The sequence below is a fragment of the Oncorhynchus masou genome, chromosome 4, assembly GCF_036934945.1.
Source record: "Oncorhynchus masou masou isolate Uvic2021 chromosome 4, UVic_Omas_1.1, whole genome shotgun sequence".
NCBI classification, from domain to species: domain Eukaryota; kingdom Metazoa; phylum Chordata; class Actinopteri; order Salmoniformes; family Salmonidae; genus Oncorhynchus; species Oncorhynchus masou.
The window spans coordinates 6713127-6733745 of NC_088215.1; the positions used below are offsets into that span (position 1 = coordinate 6713127).

Genomic DNA, 20619 nt, shown 5'->3' on the forward strand with positions numbered 1-20619 from the left:
AAACATACTAATGTGTGGCCTACTAGCCATTTCAGAATCATTGTTTATAGACGTACATGTGGGCCAGAGAGAGGGTGTTTTGCTCAAAGACAAAAGGGGGCCCTTTTAGAACACTAGTGACATAGGCCTACTCCTCCACACACTTTAATAATACATCAGTGTGCCCACTGATTATAGGTCAAAGGAAATGTATAGAACCTTTAAGGCTACATTTCTCTTTCTGTAATTTGCCTACAAACCACCAAATGAATGAGCGCCTAAAGTGTCATACTCATTGCTCATTTGAATAACATATTTGCAGAAGGGATAGGTTATGTTATATTCCATTCATCTAGTTTATTTTAAATGTGTATTGGCAGGATGAAAGAACCTTTGAGCAGCAGCATCATGATGCCCCTTTCAAAGGGGTCCTGCAATAATCAACACACAACTGCTTTACCATGTGGGTTTGGATATCCTCCCAAAACATGGAGACAATTTAAAAAACGATTACTCCCCTCTGGTCCAAGTCACCAAATCAAACGCTTAGTCACTAATATCAGACTGAAAATAGGTGTAAAACATAAAACTCACAAGACATCCTAACTAGTAAACAAACATTAAAATGCAAAATCCCATATTATTGATGGCAAACAACTCATATGGCAAGAAGCACAGTACACCAGGCCATAAGGCAGACTGTCAGCAGTGTCTTCTAGCTACCATCGCCAATGCAATCCCATGTTCAGTTCGCTAACAAGGCTAAACAAGTACACTCTACATATACAAACCATTGCAATTTCATAGACTTATAACTAGATATAGATGCAATGGAGGAAACAAGAGACGTAGCCTTAAAAAAAATACCCCAAAAAATGGGCCTTTGTTTATTCGCTCCCATATCCCGTTATGAAAGCAATATGGCCTAGTTAGCTAACGTTAAATCGTAGCTAGCAAATAATCTGTTCTGATGTTACTGTCCATTTGAATCTTAACTAGGAAATACATCCAATGGCATTCGAAGGCACATTTGATTTTGATTAAGAACAAGTTTATAATAGTTAACTGGCAAACAAAAACTCAAATGAATCATAGTTGGCATATGTTACATGCCTAGCTTGCTAGCTAACTTGCTTGCTTAATGTATTTACGTAAAGAAACTAGTGACCCCATATTACTCAGCTAACGTTAGCCGACAATGCTAAACATTTGCTTGTAATCTGGCAAAATTATATTTCAGCGCCTGTGTCAACTCAAACATGAAAACTAATCAGTCCGTTTTGATGCTAGCTGGCTAGTCAGTGAGTTAACGTTGGACAACGTGAAACTGACAAACATATCAACCAGACAGGCTAGCTAGAAAGAGCGAACACGCCTGCACAACATAACCACTTCCACAGCCACCCCTCTCGTCTCGGACATAAAAAAAGGCACATGCAATGTGTAGCAAACATTTGTTATGGGCAAATACTTGTCAAACCACATGTATACAGGCAGTTAACCAAACTGTTAGCTAGCTAAACAAGTTACCATACAATGGAATCAACCCAATCTAATTAGTTAGCTAACTAAGTTAAATTATGTTCAGAATCTCGTCTAGCTAACAAGCCAGTCAAATCTGCTCAGGCATCCCCTTCATCCTGCAGCGATTTGACAGAGACAGGCCTCAAAGTTGCAGACAAGGTGCCATTTACATTCAGATCATTAATTCAAGACAAGGCCTTACATTGGCAGCTGTCTGGCTAGTGGAGAACCGGGTACGATAGCTAGCTAGCTGTCCAGCTTCCATCAGGTAACCTGTCTTAGCTAACGTTAGCTAGCGTTGGGGGACCACTACGGCCAAAACATTTAATTTTTTTTCCCACTTACTTTCATTTAAAACCTCCACCAGCTCGGCGCAGTTTTCACACATCGTTCATTAAGAAAATAACAAAGGAAAAGTGTAGTCAAACCATTGGAAATTGTTGATGGATACGAATTGTTGGCACCTGGTTGTTTTGGGGGAAAAGGCCCGACGTAGTGGTTGATGAAGGTTTGCTAATGCATTAAATAAAATAAGGGAGAGTAATAGATTCAGATTGCATTTGATACTAAATATCGTTGATAAAGTCAAAAAGTAAGAGGCATTAAGATTCAGTCGAGTCAATATCCAATCGGAGCGTTACTGGAGAGTGTAGATACCGCAGCCATATTGAAAAGGGGTGGGGGCACAGCGTGTTCATAATTCGTAACTTTCCGTTGTCTCCTTCGCCTTGTTCGTCTTTTTCCGCTAGTCTCGCGGTTACACCATCAGCAAAAACTGTTTACAAATGGCGTTTCATTCACAAGCAGCAGACAGTCAAGAGAGCACCAGCCAGTAGCCACTGAGGGGATTCGATTATCTGACACGGGTTACCCCGATGAGGGAAGGATACACAGGGCATGTGCCAGGTGGCCCCTTCAGTAATGACTAGGATTTTTTTTCCACATGCATAACTGATTGCGTTTTATCTACTTTCCCATTGAGAACTCTTTTGAAATGTCAAAAATACATTTGATGGAAAATATATGTTTGTTTCAGGACGAGTCACAATGCTGCCTTGTTATAGAGCGACGCAGATTACGGTTCGATTTGAGAGGGTGCTCCTCCCTCATTACGTTTGCCATTTCACGTCACGGACCATAGACCGGTGAACTGCGGCTCAGGTGTATATATGGCCCTCATTGGCACCAACAGACAGCGCACCTTTGCAGACATTTTATTCATTTGGGGAAATTGTCAGAGAAGTACTATGCCATGGCATCGTTTTTATTTTATTTGTTACTCCAAAGTATTGAAGTAATTTAACCTTAACGTTCAACCTTCCACTCAAAATGCAGACTTATCAGTGAGTGTTTAATAGTTTCAAATCCTAATTCAGTTATTGGATTTAATAACCTTCAATGATGGAAGGAAACACACACAGAATAGGACATACATAGTTTTGTAAAAATAACCAACTTTATGTTCCCATAGTACTAAGACAGCTTTACAAACAGGATGATATGCACATAACCTTCCTTTGATTTAACATTCTTGTCCAAATGTCAAAGCAGTCCGTTTTTGGTGCAAACAAAACCTGACTCGCCACATAAAAACTGCTGCCAAAACAGAAACAAAGGAAGCAGCGTCATTTACCGTCACATTCATCTGCAGGCTCCTCCAAAAAACACACGTTCTTTCTATTGGAGCACTTCCTGACACTACAGCGCTTTTTAAAGTAACCTTTTAACGTGTGCTTTTAACATATCTTACATATAAACAAATAGAAGGGGTGTTGGTGGGGGGGGGGTGAAAGAAAGAGGGTTAAAAATAATTATTTCTTTCAACTTCATGCACGGCGAAACAGAGGATGACCAAAAATATAACGCTTGAATTAGGAGGGAAAAGAAGCAATACCATATTATTACACAAATGACTGTATAAAAATGCGTCTGTATGCAAAAAAATGTGAGTGCCCGAATCATAGGCGCAATTCTCATTTACATATTGGCATTGATTTGGTCGACAAAGCACCTCTCAATCTCACACACACACACACACTTGACAAGAGGAGCTCCCAGCTTCTCTTGGCTTTCGTTTTTTCAAAAACTGTACATGTTTACTGTGGTGTTCGTTCCTATGTGGCGGCACTCAGTCACACATCTCCTCGGGGAGCTCATGGGGGTTGAGGATGCCGGGGACGGACATCTGCAGCTTGTGTTTCTCTTCCTGGGCCTGCCGCAGCGACGTCTCCCGCTCCTCCAGGAACAGGTCTGTGGTGTCCTCACCAGCAAACTCCTGGACAGGGAGTAAAAAGAGGAAGTTGAGTGTGAGGGACAAATATCATGTACATCTACCATGCTTCAGTGGTTTGACACCTCAGCCTGATAGACACGCGAGGGCCAGAGAGTTACTAAGCGTTTGCACCCATGTGTGTGTGTGTGGCTACAAAACCAGAGTGACCCACCTTGATCTGCACCAGGAAGTCCCTCAAGTGCTCTTTGAAAGCGGGGATATCCTGGTTCAAGCTGAATAGACCTGTTACAAACACCTTCACCTGGGCACTGGAATGGAGAGGAGAGTCAGGATTACAACACAATCACCTACCTACATACCAACTACCTACAGTTAGTAGATTATTGTCTGTAGTACAAATGTATCCCCAACACCAATGTAAAATAGATGAGGCCCATGAACCACAGGTTCGCTGCGGCAGCCATTTGGGCCAGTGCGGTCCATTGTAGAGGAAGCAGCGAATTTGACAAGGCTGACAACTAACACATACCCATTTCAGTGCTCAGAGTGGAGCACAACAAAATGTTTAATTTAAAATTGACTTGTCAGGGCAGCTAAGAATAATGCAAATAGGCAGGCTGACAGACACACTTACTCTTGTAGATGGGGGAAGGCTGTCTTGAGCAGGTTGGCCACATACTCCTGAACGTAGCCCTGGTTGTTCTGGCTGGCTGGGTTAAGGGAGGTGCTGATTTTACCCTCCTCCACCAGGTTGAACATGTAGGCCAGGATGGACGCGTGCATGGTTAGCCCTGCAGAAAGTCAAGCATAACATCAATTATACCTACGCTTGTCTGGCACTCACCAATGGCACATAAGCACATTGTCGTGTCCATCTGCCATGTCTGTGTTTGACTCTGCTGCAATGTGACATCAAAGTTAAATATCCCCATCAGGAATCAAACCATCTAGAGTCGGCTTTCTATTCTCACGCCGCCAAACTTACCCTAGTAAAACGGACTATCCTACCGATCCTCGACTTCGGCGATGTCATCTACAAAATAGCTTCCAACACTCTACTCAGCAAACTGGATGCAGTTTATCACAGTGCCATCCATTTTGTTACTAAAGCACCTTATACCACCCACCACTGCGACCTGTATGCTCTAGTCGGCTGGCCCTCGCTACATATTCGTCGCCAGACCCACTGGCTCCAGGTCATCTACAAGTCCATGCTAGGTAAAGCTCCGCCTTATCTCAGTTCACTGGTCACGATGGCAACACCCACCCGTGGCACGCGCTCCAGCAGGTGCATCTCACTGATCATCCCTAAAGCCAACACCTAATTTGGCCGCCTTTCCTTTCAGTTCTCTGCTGCCTGTGACTGGAACGAATTGCAAAAATCGCTGAAGTTGGAGACTTATCTCCCTCACCAACTTCAAACATCTGCTATCTGAGCAGCTTAGCAATCGCTGCAACTGTATATAGTCCATCTGTAAATAGCCCACCCAATCTTCCTTCCTCATCCCCATACTGTTTATATTTATTTACTTTTCTGCTCTTTTGCACACCAATATCTCTACCTGTACATGACCATCTGATCATTTATCACTCCAGTGTTAATCTGCAAAATTGTAATTATTCGCCTACCTCCTCATGCCTTTTGCACACAATGTATATAGACTCCCCTTTTTTTCTACTGTGTTATTGACTTGTTAATGGTTTACTCCATGTGTAACTCTGTGTTGTCTGTTCACACTGCTATGCTTTATCTTGGCCAGTTCGCAGTTGTAAATGAGAACTTGTTCTCAACTAGCCTACCTGGTTAAATAAAGGTGAAATAAAATAAATAAATAAAATAAATCTACCCATCTAGTGTAAAACAAGGACTCAGATTCCTCGCCTGTACCCAACACTTTTTACAGTACCATAGATGTTTCCGGTGATATTTAACTGTCAGCCACCGACCCCACCACCCCCTCACCTGCTGTATGCGAGGTATCTGTGACAACAGAGAAGATGTGCTGGAGGATGTCACAGAAATAGGTCTGGTAGAAGCTCTGTGCGGCAGCCTCCTCCTGGGCCACGTTCTGCAGCAGGGTGTAAAGAATCTGCAGACCTGGGGGACGAGACAGACGGAGAAAGAGAGGATGCGGGATGAGTGGCTTGATGACAATAATAAGCAGGGCATATTCCACAATGTACCGAAAGGACTATTTTCTCAGACTCAGATTAAGCCTAGTCCTGGACTAAAAAGCTGTTCTCCATTGAAAGAATAGCCTTAGTCCAGCATTAGAGTTCACCTGTGTCTGAAACACCCATAATATTTGAAATATAATTAAGTGAACTGCATTTCACCTCAGAGGAGTTTGACAACCTCATTCATCAACACAGTTCCAATCTCGTGAAAGTACTAGTATGTATGAACAGGTAGGTAAGGCAAAAGCATATGGAGGGTCCTACCAGTGTCTGCAACATTCCTCATGGTGTGTTTGAAAGCCCAGATAATGGAGTCCAGAACCAGTTTGAACTGGGCCGGGGGAATGGAAAGGAAGGCCGGGAAGCACTGCGAGTTCACAGCTTGGAGGAGGTAGAAGAAATGGGTCCTATGCTCTGGGTACTCCTCAAAGTCCTGGAGAGGAAGAAAAAGGGGACAATTCAAGTTGGACAATGTCAGTGGAATTACTTTCTATGAGGAATAAAGACTGCTTGGATTATCTCAGTCACAGTCTTTGTTCACATAAACAATTACAAAAAGTATCCTGTGTTCAACAATCCTGCATAACCATGCATTGTAAAGACTTGACCAATTGTCTGTAGTACAAATTTATCCCCAACACCCACGCAAAAGGGATGTGGGGCCCATGAACTACAGGTTCACTGTGGCAGCCATTTTGGCCAGTGCGGTCCATTGTGGAGGAAGCACCGAATTTGACAAGGCTGCACACCAACACTAACTTTGTTAATGTTCCTTTGACATCATGTACAGTCTATAAGGGCCACTCAGGCCAGCTAAGAATATAAACTAATTAATAGATTACCACATTTTTAGTATAGTGCTGTAATAGTATAGTAGAGGAAACATCTATGAAACATACTTTATTGATCATGTTCAAAGTGCACTCGAAGACTGCGTCGAAGATCTTCGGGATCTCCCCGGTAATGTGTCCGCCCAGTTTATTGACGATGGTCGCCATGGTGCTGAGCACCTCAGGCTCCCTGGCGGCGGGGACGTTGCGCTGGTAGTCGATGAGTACGGCCTCCAGCAGGGGCGGGACAAAGTTCTCCCCCACCTGAAGAACCACGGAACGTGGTAGAACGTGACCAGTTAATAAAAGGACATGCAATCTAACAAAGCAAACTGTCAGACAACTGAGGGCTTGGGGCTCCACTGGGGGATAGTGGTTCAATTTATTGGCGCCATAGTTATTTTAGAGGAACTGACAGGCAAATGCTATATCTTTGTCTGTGATGTGAGCTATACTCTGCTTTTTCAACCTGTAAGTGGACGAAATTGTTTCAATGGGCATGATGCCTCTGGATAAGGTTGGGGCTGTGTGGAGTGCAAGCTCGCCCAGACAGCGAGTTCCATCTTTCTGGTTGTCTTTCTGTCTCCCGTTTCTCTATGGTGTGGTTTAGACAGGCCATCTATGGTCTGAGAGACGCCCGCTCTGATCCCACCATTAGATTTACTATTTATTTAACAAGGGAAGTCAGTTAAAAACAAATTCGTATCTACAATTACGGCCTTATGACAGGATCTATAGAATAACCACTGTCTATACCATTCCCTACAGGCTGTGACTCTAGATTTGATTAAGACAGGACAGACTCGCCATTTGTGGGTCGTTGGAGCGGCTGACCCAACCGGAGATCAGCTTGAGCGTTTCTCTCTTCACCGTCCTCATGCTCCGGATCAGGGGCTGCTTGGTCACCATCTCTCCTTGCAGGACAAGAGCGCATTAGTTAGCTAGCATAGGGATTAGTGTGGTAGCATGGAGTTAGCATTGGAGAGCTCAGTGACGCTTAAGAAACGTTATTATGCCACGTTCAAAACAACTGAGAACTTCAGTGCGTTCAAGACAAACGAGCTCTGACAGAAAAATCGGTGTGAATGGTCACCCAGCCCCGACTTTCCGACCTGACGGCATGATTTGACATCGTAATTTTCCAGTGTTCCCAGCTGTCTTGAACGCAACGTTTGACTGGACTTATAGTTCTGTGACTGATGCCGCAGACAGACAGTTAAGCACACACACACACTTTGACAAGCAAGTGCCTCAGGCATACTAGAGTGACAGACCCACACACCAAGACAAACAAGCACCTTGGGCACACAGATCAGATAGACCAGAGACAGACGACTAGGCACACACGTCTCACCGTTGGTCTGGATGGCAGAGGAGATGTTCTCACTCAGACACTTGTATACATTGAGCATGTCCAGGTAGATGCGTCCCAGCTGCACCACGAAGGGATGTCCCACGGCCTTGCAGGCCCGCACATTGGTCTTCAGGATGCTGCCCAGCTGACGCACCGTCTCTGCATCCTTCAGGATGTCCACATTCTGGGGGAGAGAGAGTCAACAAGTCAGTTAAAATGCTTTCACCGCATCTTCAGACAACATATGGTAAGTCGCTCTGGATAGCTTTTTGCTCAAGTGTAAAAAGATGAGGCTTTGCGAGTTGCTATTTACAACAACAAATGGGAGAAAAAGCAGTACAAGGGCATCTAAGACGGTGGGTGTTCCTCTTCATTTCTTCATGGCACAGTGGTACAAGGTGGATGACACCCTCGTGTTGTTTGGGTTGTGGGGGAGATCTTCGTGGGCTACACTCAGCCTTGTCTCAGGATGGTAGGTTAGTGGTTGAAGATATCCATCTAGCTGTGTGGGAACTGTGCCTTGGCAAAGTGGGTGGGGTTATATCCTGCCTATTTGGCCCTGTCCAGGGGTATCGTCGGACGGGGAGCCAGTGTCTCCCGACCCCTCCTGCCTCAGCCTCCAGTATTTATGCTGCAATAGTTTGTGTCGGAGTTTGAGTCAGTCGGGAGTATTTCTCTTGTCTTATCCGGTGTCCTGTGTGAATTTAAGTTTGCCCTCTCTAATTACCTTTCTTTCAGAGGACCTGAGCCCTTGGACCATGCCTCAGGACTACCTGGCCGTGCTGCTGCTCCAGTTTCAACTGTTCTGCCTGCGGCTATGGAACCCTGACCTGTTCACCGGACGTGCTACCTGTCCCAGACATGCTGTTTTCAACTCTCTAGAGACAGCAGGAGCGGTAGAGATACTTTCAATAATCGGCTATGAAAAGCCAACTGACATTTACTCCTGAGGTGCTGACTTGTTGCACCCTCGACAACTACTGTGATGATTATTATTTGACTCTGCTAGTCATCTATGAACATTTGAACATCTTGGCATTGTTCCGTTATAATCTCCACCAGGCCCAGCCAGAAGAGGACTGGCCACCCCTCATAACCTGGTTCCTCTCTAGGTTTCTTCCTAGGGAGTTTTTCCTAGCCACTGTGCTTCTACACCTGCATTGCTTGCTGTTTGAGGTTTTAGGCTGAGTTTCTGTACAGCACTTTGAGATATCAGCTGATGTAAGAAGGGCTATATAAATACATTTGATTGATTGTGTTAAATCCATATCATTTAAAATGCTTTGAAACAGAGGTAACCAAAACCCAATCCCATAGTGGAGTGTGACTTACCTTGGTGGCCTGTTGGATGATGCTGTCCCACACCTGGTTGGGTAGCAGCATGTACTTCTCGATGAGGTGCTCTTGCACGGCCTGATCCGTCTGGGCCCCGATCATGTAGCCCACCGCCTCGTAGAACGTGTGCACCTGGGGGGGAAGCGATACGAGGTTGATTATGGTCATATGAACAACTTCAGCCATTTCACATGGCTGTGACAACTGGAAACACGGTGCTCCCTGAACTTGGCCAATAGAAAACTCAAAACCAGTGTTGCTACTTGAAAATGTTCTTAAACTACTACTGTATTTTACTCTTAGTTTTGGTTGTTTTCAGAGGCCTGTAGCTCAACTGTGTCACTTCTAATCTTGGTGTATCTGTGTACCTGTTGGGGCTGGAGGTCACAGATGATGGTGTTGATGTTGTTGAGGATCTCGTCGATGAAGGGCATCACCTCGCCCACCTGCACCTGGACAAAGTGGCGCCGGCACTTCTGGGCGATCTTAATGAAGGTGTCGCACGCCATGTCCTGCACGCCATCGTGAGTCTCTGCCGGGAACAATTACATTCAAATAAAACGTTCAATAAAAGACACGGTTGGGACGTGTTCATTTGGACATACCGAAGCTTTTTTTAAAGCTTTGAATCGTAAACCGCAAATGACTGTTTCTTATTGGACTAGTCCAGGTAGTCCCTCCCTGTTTCAGTTGGCTTTCTTCTGTCTTGTGCCAAATGAACAGAGCCCTGGTATTTTGCATGGATGCAAAAATCCATTTTCAAACGACACTGAAAACAGTATCCTGTATCTTTTTGAGATATGCAAGTGATGGCCTGAACAAAGTTGCTTACCGTGCATAAACTCAAAGAGCTTGTTAACAACAGTCTTGAGGAACTTCCAGTGGGCTCGGAGGAAGCGTGGGTACTGGCCCACAATGTACATGATGTTTGAGGCGATGATGGCCTTGTTGTCCTTCCCCCTCTTCTGCTCACAGAGACCCAGCAGGTCCTGGAGACATGATGAGAAAACGACAGTCGGTCAACAACACAGAAACGCAGCTCAGTACATCCTGACAGTCACTCTACAGCAGCAGAGTTGGGGCCAATTACATTTTAAGTCTTTTCAGGTGATGTGTAATTTCTCCATAAGTGTCATTAAATAATTTTTTGGGGTCAGATGTCGGTTCTATCAACCACTCCAAGCACCCACTGTTCTGAGTCCTCGGCGTAGACATAGCCCTGTTACTCTCCACCCCTCATGACACAGGCTCAACATGCAGTCGGACAGCAACACCTCAAGGGGCAGGCCATTCAATTTCTGAACAGTAAGGGGAACATTTCTGGTCTAACAGAGCACGGAATTGATGACTAAGACCAGCAACTACTGTATGTGTGTATTTTCCCCTTTAAAGACCGTAGCTACCTGTGAAGGTGCGACGCGGGTATGTGCGTGGTTGCGAGTGCACGAGTGTGCGCTGTGTCCGTTAAGACTACTACAGACCTTGATGACGGTGACCAGGAAGCGCTTCTCGTCCTCCTCGTGCATGGCCCCGCTGATGGAGCCGATAGCCCAGCATAACGTGTTCAGGTTCCTCCACGACCACTCTGTCCCGTTGACCTGGTTGTGCAGCTTCTCCGTCATGATGCGCTCCGTGTCCGCATAGTCCAAATGGGTCAGGTAAACTAGGGGGGGGGGGGTGTGGTAATCACAGAGAGAAGGAGTATGTGAATAGTTCCCTACGTTATAGACAGTGAACAAAAGTGTGCGGGAAAGATGTGCACCACTGACAGAGCGATCAATTGTGGAAAATACCTTTGAGAAAGGAAAATATTGCAGATGAACTGACATTACAGACTAGAGAGAGAGGACGTGTATATGTGTGTGGAATGTTCAGACTGTCCTGGGCCAGGCACTTACCCAGTGTCTCTCTCATGTTCTTATAGAGGTTGATTGAGTCTGTGTCCTTCATGAACTCTCGTACCACCTCGCCCTGGTCGTTCTCCACCACCAGCACTTCCTCTGGTTTGGCCATTCGGCTCACCATCAGCGTACGCACCTGTGTTACCGGGCAGACAACATGCCAGTGACTATTAATGGACAATCTAAATAGTGTAATCCTATCAGAGACACCATGTGGCAGGGACACAGTAGAACAGCAAGGTTGTGCCCAGTAGGGGGGAAACAGTTTGAAGTGGTGGAAACCTTGTTCGATTGTCACACATCTTTTTATTTTGTCGATTGCGTTGCTACGCTCTGCTTTATGACACGACCCTGAAGAGCATTAGTTTGGGGGAAGGTCAAGAGAGAGTGTGTGTACCCATCCGTCGGTCTGTGTGTTACTCCTCACCTTGGAGAGCACGGGCAGGTAGAGGTGCCGGCGTGGCGGCACGTCAAAGTGCTGGCTCCCAGAAAGCAGTGGGGAGGTGGAGGTGGAGAAGGGGCTCTCCCTGTAGAGCTCGGCCGCCAGGTGATTCCAGTACTCCAGACAGATCTTAAAGATCTCTGTCTCCTCCACCTCAGACACCAGCAGCATGTAGTGCAGAGCCTGGGGGTTAGGAAAAAATCATGGTGGGATTAGAACAACAGAAGGTAAGGAGATTATTGAGGATTGGGGGGGGGTTAGCACCATTTCAATGGTGCGTGACTTGAGGACGACAACAAAAACTGAACAAAAAATAATAAAATGCAGATAATAAACCCAGCAAAAAATAAAAGGTCCCTTTATCATCAGGACCCTGTCTTTCAAAGATAATTCGTAAAAATCCAAATAACTTTACATATCTTCATTGTAAAGCATGTTTCCCATGCTTGTTCAACTAACCATAAACAATTAATGAACATGCACCTGTGGAACAGTGGATAAGACACTAACGGATTACAGACAATAGACAATTAAGGCCACAGCTATGAAAACTTAAGGACACTAAAGAGGCCTTTCTACCGACTCTGAAAAACACCAAAAGAAAAGATGCCCAGGGTCCCTGCTCATCTGCGTGAACGTGTCTTAGACAAACTGCAAGGAGGCATGAGGACTGCAGATGTGGCCAGGGCAATAACAGCGCTACAGGGAGACAGGAAGGACAACTGATCGTCCTCGCAGTGGCAAACCACGTGTAACAACACCTGCACAGGATCGGTACATCCAAACATCACACCTACAGGATGGCAACACCTGCCCGAGTTACACCAGGAATGCACTATCCCTCCATCAGTGCTCAGACTGTCCGCAATAGGCGGAGAGAGGCTGGACTGAGGTCATGTAGTTCTGTTGTAAGGCAGGTCCCTCAGACATCACAGGCAACAACATCACCTATGGGCACAAACCACCTGTCGCTGGACCAGACAGGACTGGCAAAAAGTGCTCTTCACTGACGAGTGGCGGTTTTGTCTCACCGGGGATGATGGTCGGATTCGCGTTTATCGTTGAAGAAAGGAGAGTTACACCGAGGCCTGTACTCTGGAGCAGGATAGAGTTGGAGGGTCCGTCATGGTCTGGTGCGGTGTATCAAAGCATCCTCGGACTGAGCTTGTTGTCATTGCAGGCAATTTCAACGCTGTGCGTTACAGGGAAGACATCCTCCTCCATCATGTGGTACCCTCCCTTGCAGGCTCATCCTGACATGACCCTCCAGCATGACAATGCCACCAGCCATACTGCTCGTCCTGTGTGTGATTTCCTGCAAGACAGGAATGTCAATGTTCTGCCATGGCCAGCGAAGAGCCTGGATCTCAATCCCATTGAGCACGTCTGGAACCTGTTGGATCGGAGGGTGAGGGCTAGGGCCATTCCACCCAGAAATGTCCGGGTACTTGCAGGTGCCTTGGTGGAAGAGAGGGGTAACATCTCATGGCAAGAACTGGCAAATCTGGTGCAGTCCACGAGGAGGACTGCAGTACTTAATGCAGCTGGTGTCCACACCAGATACTGACTGTTACTTTTGATTTTGACCCCCCCCCCCTTTGATCAGGGACACATTATTCCATTTCCAGTCACGTCTGTGGAACTTGTGCAGTTTATGTCTCAGTTGTTGAATCTTATGTTCATATAAATATTTACACGTTAAGTTTGCTAAAAAAAAAAATAGTTGACCGCGAGAGGACATTTCTTTTTTTTTGCCGAGTTTAGTATTTGAGGTCAAAGGTAAAATTGTTTTGGCTGCAGTAAAGGTTGGGGAGGAACAAGAGGATATGTGAACTGTTAATACGTGACTTATGGATGAAAGCGATTGATTCGTGCATTTCTCCCCAAAAAAACATTGTAGGAACAGTATCTCTGCTGTTATTGTCCAGTATTCACGGCGTTAACGCTACCTCCACGAGTGTCTCCCTAAGGTTGGGCCTCTTCTCGATGAGCTGTCCATGCTCTTTCAGGAAGGTGCAGAGGAACAGGCTGAGGTTCTGGATGAAGTTCTGCTCGTCGTCCTTGCCATTGGAATATGCCAGGCGGATGTTGGTGTTCAGGGGGAGCATCTAACACGCAAAGAGAGATGGGGGAAAATGCAGATTATGTGATGCGTCAATTAGTGTTAAATCACCTTTTTTATGTAAAAATGTATGCTAACTTCTTAATAGTTCTTATGATGCCTGCAATATGATAGTTGTTGAAACATAGGGTCTGCAGTATCCTGTTGAAAATAATATATGAAACCCATCGGTTTGCCCTGCTCCATCATTTCGGTACCACTGCTACAATAGAGTTTTGACAGTAGGCTTAACTGGCCAGCAGATGGAGCTAGGCATACCAGTTTGAGCTGACATGGTGTGTACCTGTTTGAGCTGATCCATGGTGAGCGTGAAGAGGTTGACAAACTGCTCCTCATACTGGTTGACACTCACGCCGGCGATCTCCGTCAGACACTTCAGCGTCACGTTGCGGAACATGGGCACGTTCAAGAACTGGGAACGGACGAGAGGAAGAAGAGGTTAGTCAACAGGGTCGTATTCACTTGGCACCAATCAGGAGAATACTGACTGAAACAAGGAGGGACTACTTGAGCTTGTCCAATAAGAAAAAGTTCTGGACCGAAGTTGAGTACACAACAGTTCACCTGACAAGACTGAATCCAAACATTACACTTGATTTTATGTGCATTTTACATTCTGTACTTTGACGCATTTGCTGATAACGAAATCTGAGAATACTCTGGATACATTCAGTAACATGTGGGGTAGGTGCAACATAAGACAAAAACAATGACAAGGATTTGAGTGAGAGGACTAACTGGTGTCTCCAAGTGGCCACACACCTCTCAAAGAAGAGTCTTCAACTATAAGCTTCTTTTTTTTGCTCTCCTATCTGTGCTGTTGAGGAACTAGAGCAAGCACACTTGTAGTTTAGTCCTGAACACATCCCCGCCATCGCACAATTACTATTGTGTTTTATGCAATCCAATAACACCCAATTATAAATCGCAATCTGGGTCAAGTGGGAATAATTTGAAAGCTTATTCTATTGCCAACATGACCAGTCTTTATAAAATATGATATTACAGTGTTCAAAAGGCAATTCAGAGAAACAGATCGGAATTTTGGTGCACGTAGAAAGGAGTCATGACTGCATTCAGGTGCTGCTGCAAATTTTCTTCACAATTGACAAACATAGGCTCATTTTTTTCAGAACAACCCAGGGTATGCCGCCATGTCATATTGTAACTGTACAACAAACAGTAATCATAAACTTTGACACGGTATATGACATGAGTTTTGGACACGTGAAAGTCACATTTGGACGAGTGTTTGGCTTGCTTGTATGACATCAAAGCGGTATTATAATCCTTATGTCTCATCTCTCAAAATACAGTCCTGCTCAGCCACTACAGAGCTCTGACATCATGTACAGCATGTTACTGTACAGCGACTACGTTTCAATTTAGACATTTATTAGTGGCCAAACCTGCCATTTTCAACCCGTATACGGGTACAAGTGTACGGATGTTTGCAGCAGACCAAGTCGCCGACGCAACAAGGTGCAAATGTCTCAAACATTCACAATATTGTTCCTCCGGTTCTTACGCACTTGCAAGCAAACCAATGCAAGAGCGCCTTTGTGAGAGGATGCCTATAGCTCAACTGCCGTTTCAAGTTTACACAAGCCGGTATTGCTGTATCACATCAAAAACACCACTAAATTGCCTAGGGAGATGTTTCAATGGAACCGAGAAGTAGTAATACCCTGATACTTAGTCATCTAATTTTCAGTATGGGGACAGGTGCAAGTGAGTCATCAGGAGTTGAGTTACCTTGTACACCAGAGTGCTGATCAATTTGGTCTCGAATATGTACCCCAGGGGGATCCAGTTCAGGAAACGCAGGAGAGTCTCGAGTGTGGCTTGGACCAGAGGGGCATTCTGGGAGTTTTCCTGCAGAAAATGTTTGTATTTAACTTGTGTTGGGTATTCAACATGTCAATTTCATATCATATTTAGAATCCCTGAGCCATTGCTTACCATGACAAACTGGCAGAGCTGGAATATTTGCGAGAATTCATTGCACATACTGAAAGAAAAAGAAAATCATTACTAAATAGCATGTCAGTGTACAATTCCATCTTATCTACCCATGCCTTCAAATAATGTGATGATAAAAATTTTACAATTCAGTTGCCATGAAGAGACTGGTAATGATACCAACCACTAATACTCAGGCAAACAGACTCTATGCGATATACAATACATCTCCAAGCAGCCAAAGCATTTATTGTATAAATAAGCATTCAATTGTACCGTGTAGACTACATTGTATCCTGCACATATGACAAACTTTAAAGTTATTAGGTAGCTGGATAGGAGACGTTATGTACCTGTCTTTCAGGTGCTTGGCCTTGACCTGGGTCATCTGTCCACTGGAGAAGTCAAAGACCTCCTCACTGAGCAGCTTGAGGATGATCATGTTGTTCTGACACAGACTCTCACTGGTGCGGCTGGCACCCACGATGTCACTGATGAAGGTAGGCCAGTGCTTGGGCCACTCCTGCTTCAGGATCTACACAAGCAGAGGAGGCACGTTGCGTTTGATTGTTTCGGTTTTAACCATTTGTAATAACAGGACAGACGTGTTTCTTACAAAAAATTTTTTTTTTTTTTTTACCTGTACGAGGATCATGTTAAGTTTTGCAATGTACACTCCATCTTTCTGAAACACAGAATAAAAATGCAGATGAAATTTGGGAACGAGCACAGAATTTCAACATGGAAAACATTGCAGCGAGAACAGGGTCAAACACAGGAACGACTCATTACCTCAACATTTGCGGCATCAGATGAGGTCTTGATAATCAGACCAACGACATACTTCTTTATTCCTGAAAACATGCAGAAATGTTTGACTCAACATTGTCAAAGATCAAATGTTTGCACCTGCATAACACGGAACATTAGCTATGTAGTCTAGCCACGTTATTCCCTTATCTTAATGTCACTGTTCATTCCCAAGGTTCGTATCTCACGCTTGGCCCTAATATAGTGGTGTTATTCCAAACAACCTATACAGCGGGTGTTACCTTCACATTGATTTCTTGGAAGAATCTTCCAGCGTGTCTTGATCACAGTCTCCAGAATTTGCAGTGCATAGTACTGGAATGGAGAGGAGGGAGAGGCTTAGACTATCAGGAAAGGCATATCACTCACAACTTCATCTCATTTCCACTAATAAGAGATATTTTATGTTTGATATATATTGGATAAAATACATCAAAAGCTAACAAATGTAATAAACAAGATCTACGCATCTCTATGGATCCAACTGGACTGCCAATGCCTGGCATTAATGATATGCTTTTCAATGTTGACATATATTCGCCCTGGTTAGAGGATGTAAACCGATCACAAGGAATGAATCACTGGCACACATACTTTAGTCTTCATGTTCTGAGAAAACTCCAGGATGGTGTCGACTCGTGTCCATGCGTCCGGGTGATCCTTGAGGTTGGTCAGCACCTCCTGGGCCATGCGTTGCTGTGGAAGACAAGGAGAGAGAAACTGTTCTGAGATCTGTGTGGCTTTAAAGGTCTAATCCGCAGTTGAAACAAAGCATGAACCCTGCCACTAAGGGATGGAGAAATGTAAACACTCAAATTCATAGAGAGCAATGGATGCAAGGACTGATCTTCCATGATATGAAAGTTACAGTTTTAACCATGTTCAGGCTATAGAGTGTTTGTTTATGTTTACCAACATGGGAGTAAAGTAAGTTTGTATTTTGAGTCATAACGGGGTTCAATTAATTGTCTGGCTACCTAAACTCCTTGCTCCGGCCAAATCCTACACCACACCTACTGACGTAAGTTTCTTCTTCGCAATGAGTCTGGATCTGAGTAACTCCTGACAATTTCTAGAATGGAAAGCTATTCTAGATCGTAGGACTGGTCCCATAAACCAAAAGGTTGGGCGAGAGCCAGAACACACATGGGTAAAGCAACTGAAAATTTGGCTTTGATACTCAAAGCCAATCAGAAATGATCCAATCACTGATTACTTTTTTTATTTTTTTTTTTTACAAAAACCCTGGTTTTGAAGTCACTGCAAACAGCCTAAATGATGGCAGTCTGACTTAATTATGTAGCAAATGACAGAGCAGCAGAAGGGCAAGGAGCAGCGCTCACCTGTGATCCAATGTCATAGTACATGGAATTGACTACATTGTCCAGCAGATTGATGTCCAGCTTTTGACTGAAGTCTAGCAGCTGTCTTGCTGCATGATCCGCCAACATTGTCATGTTTGCTGGCATAGAGCTCTAGCAATGGAGGGGTAGGGAAACATGAGAACAAATGGCAGAACTTAACTACAGACAGACCTGTAATTATAACCTGACCAAAGATATTAATTTCACTCCCGATATTACTACCTATGGCTACACCCACCCACGTAACAACAATGGCGAAATATTGAGTGTGACTAAAATTGCGACATCACTCGCAAGCCTGTACACTTATTAAATAGATTTCAAAATTGCGACACCATGGACCACAAGTGGTACTTGTGGCGCGTTCAAGTGCTCGTCGGAACCAGGAGAATCGAAAATGTCCGATTTATAAACTGGTTATAGTCAAACACGTGCCGGGTTTAAACCAGTTAATCATTCGGATATTTCTGAGTTCTCTCGTTCCGGGAAGCATGTAAACGCGGCAATACAGCAACCCCTCCCTCCATCCAGCGATTCAAGAGTGCTGCTAGTTGATAACGCAAGCTAACGTTACTGTTTAACTTATGGCTAACTTAGCGTTCACTATTGTTAGCTAGCGTTACCTCTATTGTGTATACCACTTGGTTACGTCTAAATTAACTGAGTTGACACAGGTCTAGTTAGCTTATCGCATAAACTAACGTCTGGCTAATGTAGTTATGTTAAGTCTGTAAGATGATTAAATTTCACTTCACTCACTCGTATTAACAAACTATTAAGTAATATTCACAATTATAGCTAGCAAGTTAGTTTAGCTATAAAATCAGCCAGATAGCTAAGAGGCTAGTTAGCTACCACTAATAGCTAGCTGGCTAACGTTAGCTACATCACTACCCAAACTCAAGAGATTCAACCCACAAAACAGCTAGCTACCAAACTTACCTTATTTAGTCTTTCCGTTGTAATAAAAAAAAGGTAGACTTTTGCCCTTATTTTTCAACTGTCGTCTGGCTGGATGTCAAGCTATCTCATGGCACACGTTCCAGTGTGGTTGACATTCACTAGCTAGCTTCCTGGCTAATTAGCTAGCTAGCCAAATTATTTATGTCCTAATAGCACGTCGTTAGCAGTATGTCCTGCCACTGAAGCGAAGTTTCAGTATGATAATGTACATGTAACAATTTACCAAATAAATGTCCACGGACTAGAAGTAGCTTAGCAATGATTGAACCGTTGCTGACGGCGAGAAATGTTGTCAAGTTAGCCAGCTAATGCACAAGCCAATGATGACTTAGCTTCCCTTGGCAAGCTAACAATTTACGGAGTCACACGTATAGCGTTATTCCGGTTCATAATCACAAATTAAAATAATCTTGAATTTATTATTGGTTCTATTCGTATATAATATTTGATAGCAGGGCTGTGTAAGAGCTTGTACGCTAGCTCTTCATCTCATGCTTCAAACCCAAGACCGGTTGAAACCGGTTAAGACTGGGATATTCCATCTAGGTTTTTCGGCCCATGGCGCCGCGTAAAATTTGGACTATGTGCACGCCCTTGAGTGATCCGATTGGTTTGTCATAAAATTGTACAAGGGTTGTCCTGTTATTTTACGGGCTAAAGATGCCGGCAATCAAAATGAACATCCATCCTTCAGTACCCATGCGGCTGTGTTTTCCGTTGGTCTGCGGGGTCCACACACCCCAAAACATATATAATCAATTTGGGTTGGTAATTTGGGTTGGTACTGTACATAGACTTGAAATCACTGGCCACTTTAATAATGGAACACTAGTTATTTTAATGTTTAAATGTTTTCATATGGCTTTACTCATCTCATTTGTATATACTGTTTTTAGTCTATGCCCTGAAATTGCTCATCCTAATATGACACCGCCTGGTATAGAGGTCCTGGATGGGAGGAAGCTTGGCCCCAGTGATGTACTGGGCCGTTTGCACTACCCTCTGTAGTGCCTTACGGTTGGAGGCCGAGCAGTTGCCATACCAGGCAGTGATGCAACCGTTCAGGATGTTCTCAATGGTGCAGCTATAGAACTTTGAGGAGCTGAGGACCCATGTCAAATATCTTTTCAGTCTCCAGTGGTGGGGGGGGGGGGGGTAGGCTTTGTCGTGCCCTCTTCACGACTGTCTTGGTGTGTCTGGAGGACCATGATAGTTTGTTGGTGATGTGGACACCAGGGAACTTGAAGCGCTCAACCTGCTCCACTACAGCCCCGTTGATGAGAATGGGGGCGTGCTTGGTCCTCCTTTTCCTGTAGTCCACAATCATCTCCTTTGTCTTGATCACGTTGAGGGAGAGGTTGTCATCCTGGCACCGCACGGCCAGGACTCTGACTTCCTCCCTATAGGCTGTCTCATCATCTCTTAGGTTTTTCTTTTATTTACATCGTTGTATGTATTGTTGTGAACTGTTCGATACTGCACTGTTGGAGCTAGAAACACAAGCATTTCACTACACCCGCAATAACATCTGCTAAACGTGTATGTGACCAATAAAATGTGCTTTGATGATGATTTATTTCCAAATTGTTTTATGACAACTTGTACAGAAATATAAATATCCC

At 44.4% G+C, this 20619-nt stretch overlaps 2 protein-coding genes and 3 non-coding genes across 11 annotated transcripts in view; all 5 read right to left on the reverse strand.

The window, feature by feature from the left end:
* The window catches only part of LOC135522363 (ubiquitin carboxyl-terminal hydrolase 34-like), a 55078-nt gene extending 52898 nt beyond the window's left edge, over positions 1–2180 (reverse strand). For all 7 annotated transcript variants that reach the window (XM_064948589.1, XM_064948581.1, XM_064948571.1 and 4 more), the window contains exon 1: positions 1849–2180. In XM_064948589.1, coding sequence (XP_064804661.1) covers positions 1849–1891 — 43 coding nt within the window. In that variant the 5' untranslated portion in view covers positions 1892–2180. The remainder of the gene's footprint in view (positions 1–1848) is intronic.
* Positions 2181–2937: 757 nt separating this feature from the next.
* LOC135522396 (exportin-1-like) lies at positions 2938–19531 on the reverse strand. The gene is made up of 25 exons (XM_064948602.1): positions 18977–19531; positions 18014–18145; positions 17265–17366; positions 16913–16985; positions 16653–16714; positions 16501–16545; positions 16214–16395; positions 15861–15909; positions 15654–15773; positions 14182–14310; positions 13726–13884; positions 11762–11959; positions 11332–11470; positions 10915–11096; positions 10266–10422; positions 9802–9965; positions 9431–9565; positions 8099–8282; positions 7552–7658; positions 6814–7008; positions 6179–6347; positions 5700–5834; positions 4371–4527; positions 3948–4044; positions 2938–3778 (listed from the first exon to the last, which is right to left on the reverse strand). Exons 2-25 carry the CDS (start codon positions 18137–18139, stop codon positions 3632–3634), a joined length of 3213 nt encoding a protein of 1070 aa, XP_064804674.1. The 5' UTR covers positions 18140–18145; positions 18977–19531; the 3' UTR covers positions 2938–3631.
* On the reverse strand, positions 4118–4253 carry LOC135524974 (small nucleolar RNA SNORA5). Its single transcript, XR_010453053.1, has one exon. It is a non-coding gene; the product is annotated as a small nucleolar RNA SNORA5 (small nucleolar RNA).
* On the reverse strand, positions 6524–6660 carry LOC135524967 (small nucleolar RNA SNORA5). Its single transcript, XR_010453052.1, has one exon. It is a non-coding gene; the product is annotated as a small nucleolar RNA SNORA5 (small nucleolar RNA).
* On the reverse strand, positions 10590–10720 carry LOC135524995 (small nucleolar RNA SNORA17). Its single transcript, XR_010453056.1, has one exon. It is a non-coding gene; the product is annotated as a small nucleolar RNA SNORA17 (small nucleolar RNA).
* Positions 19532–20619: the final 1088 nt, after the last annotated feature.

Excerpts from the sequence above, each read along its gene's own strand:
- LOC135522396 (XM_064948602.1), bottom strand. The coding sequence starts at position 18,139 with ATGCCAGCAAACATGACAATGTTGGCGGATCATGCAGCAAGACAGCTG. Across the intron at positions 16,546-16,652 it reads CTGATGCCGCAAATGTTGAG|AAAGATGGAGTGTACATTGC; the intron begins GTAATGAGTCGT and ends TCTGTGTTTCAG. Across the intron at positions 16,396-16,500 it reads TTAACATGATCCTCGTACAG|ATCCTGAAGCAGGAGTGGCC; the intron begins GTAAAAAAAAAA and ends CTGCTTGTGTAG.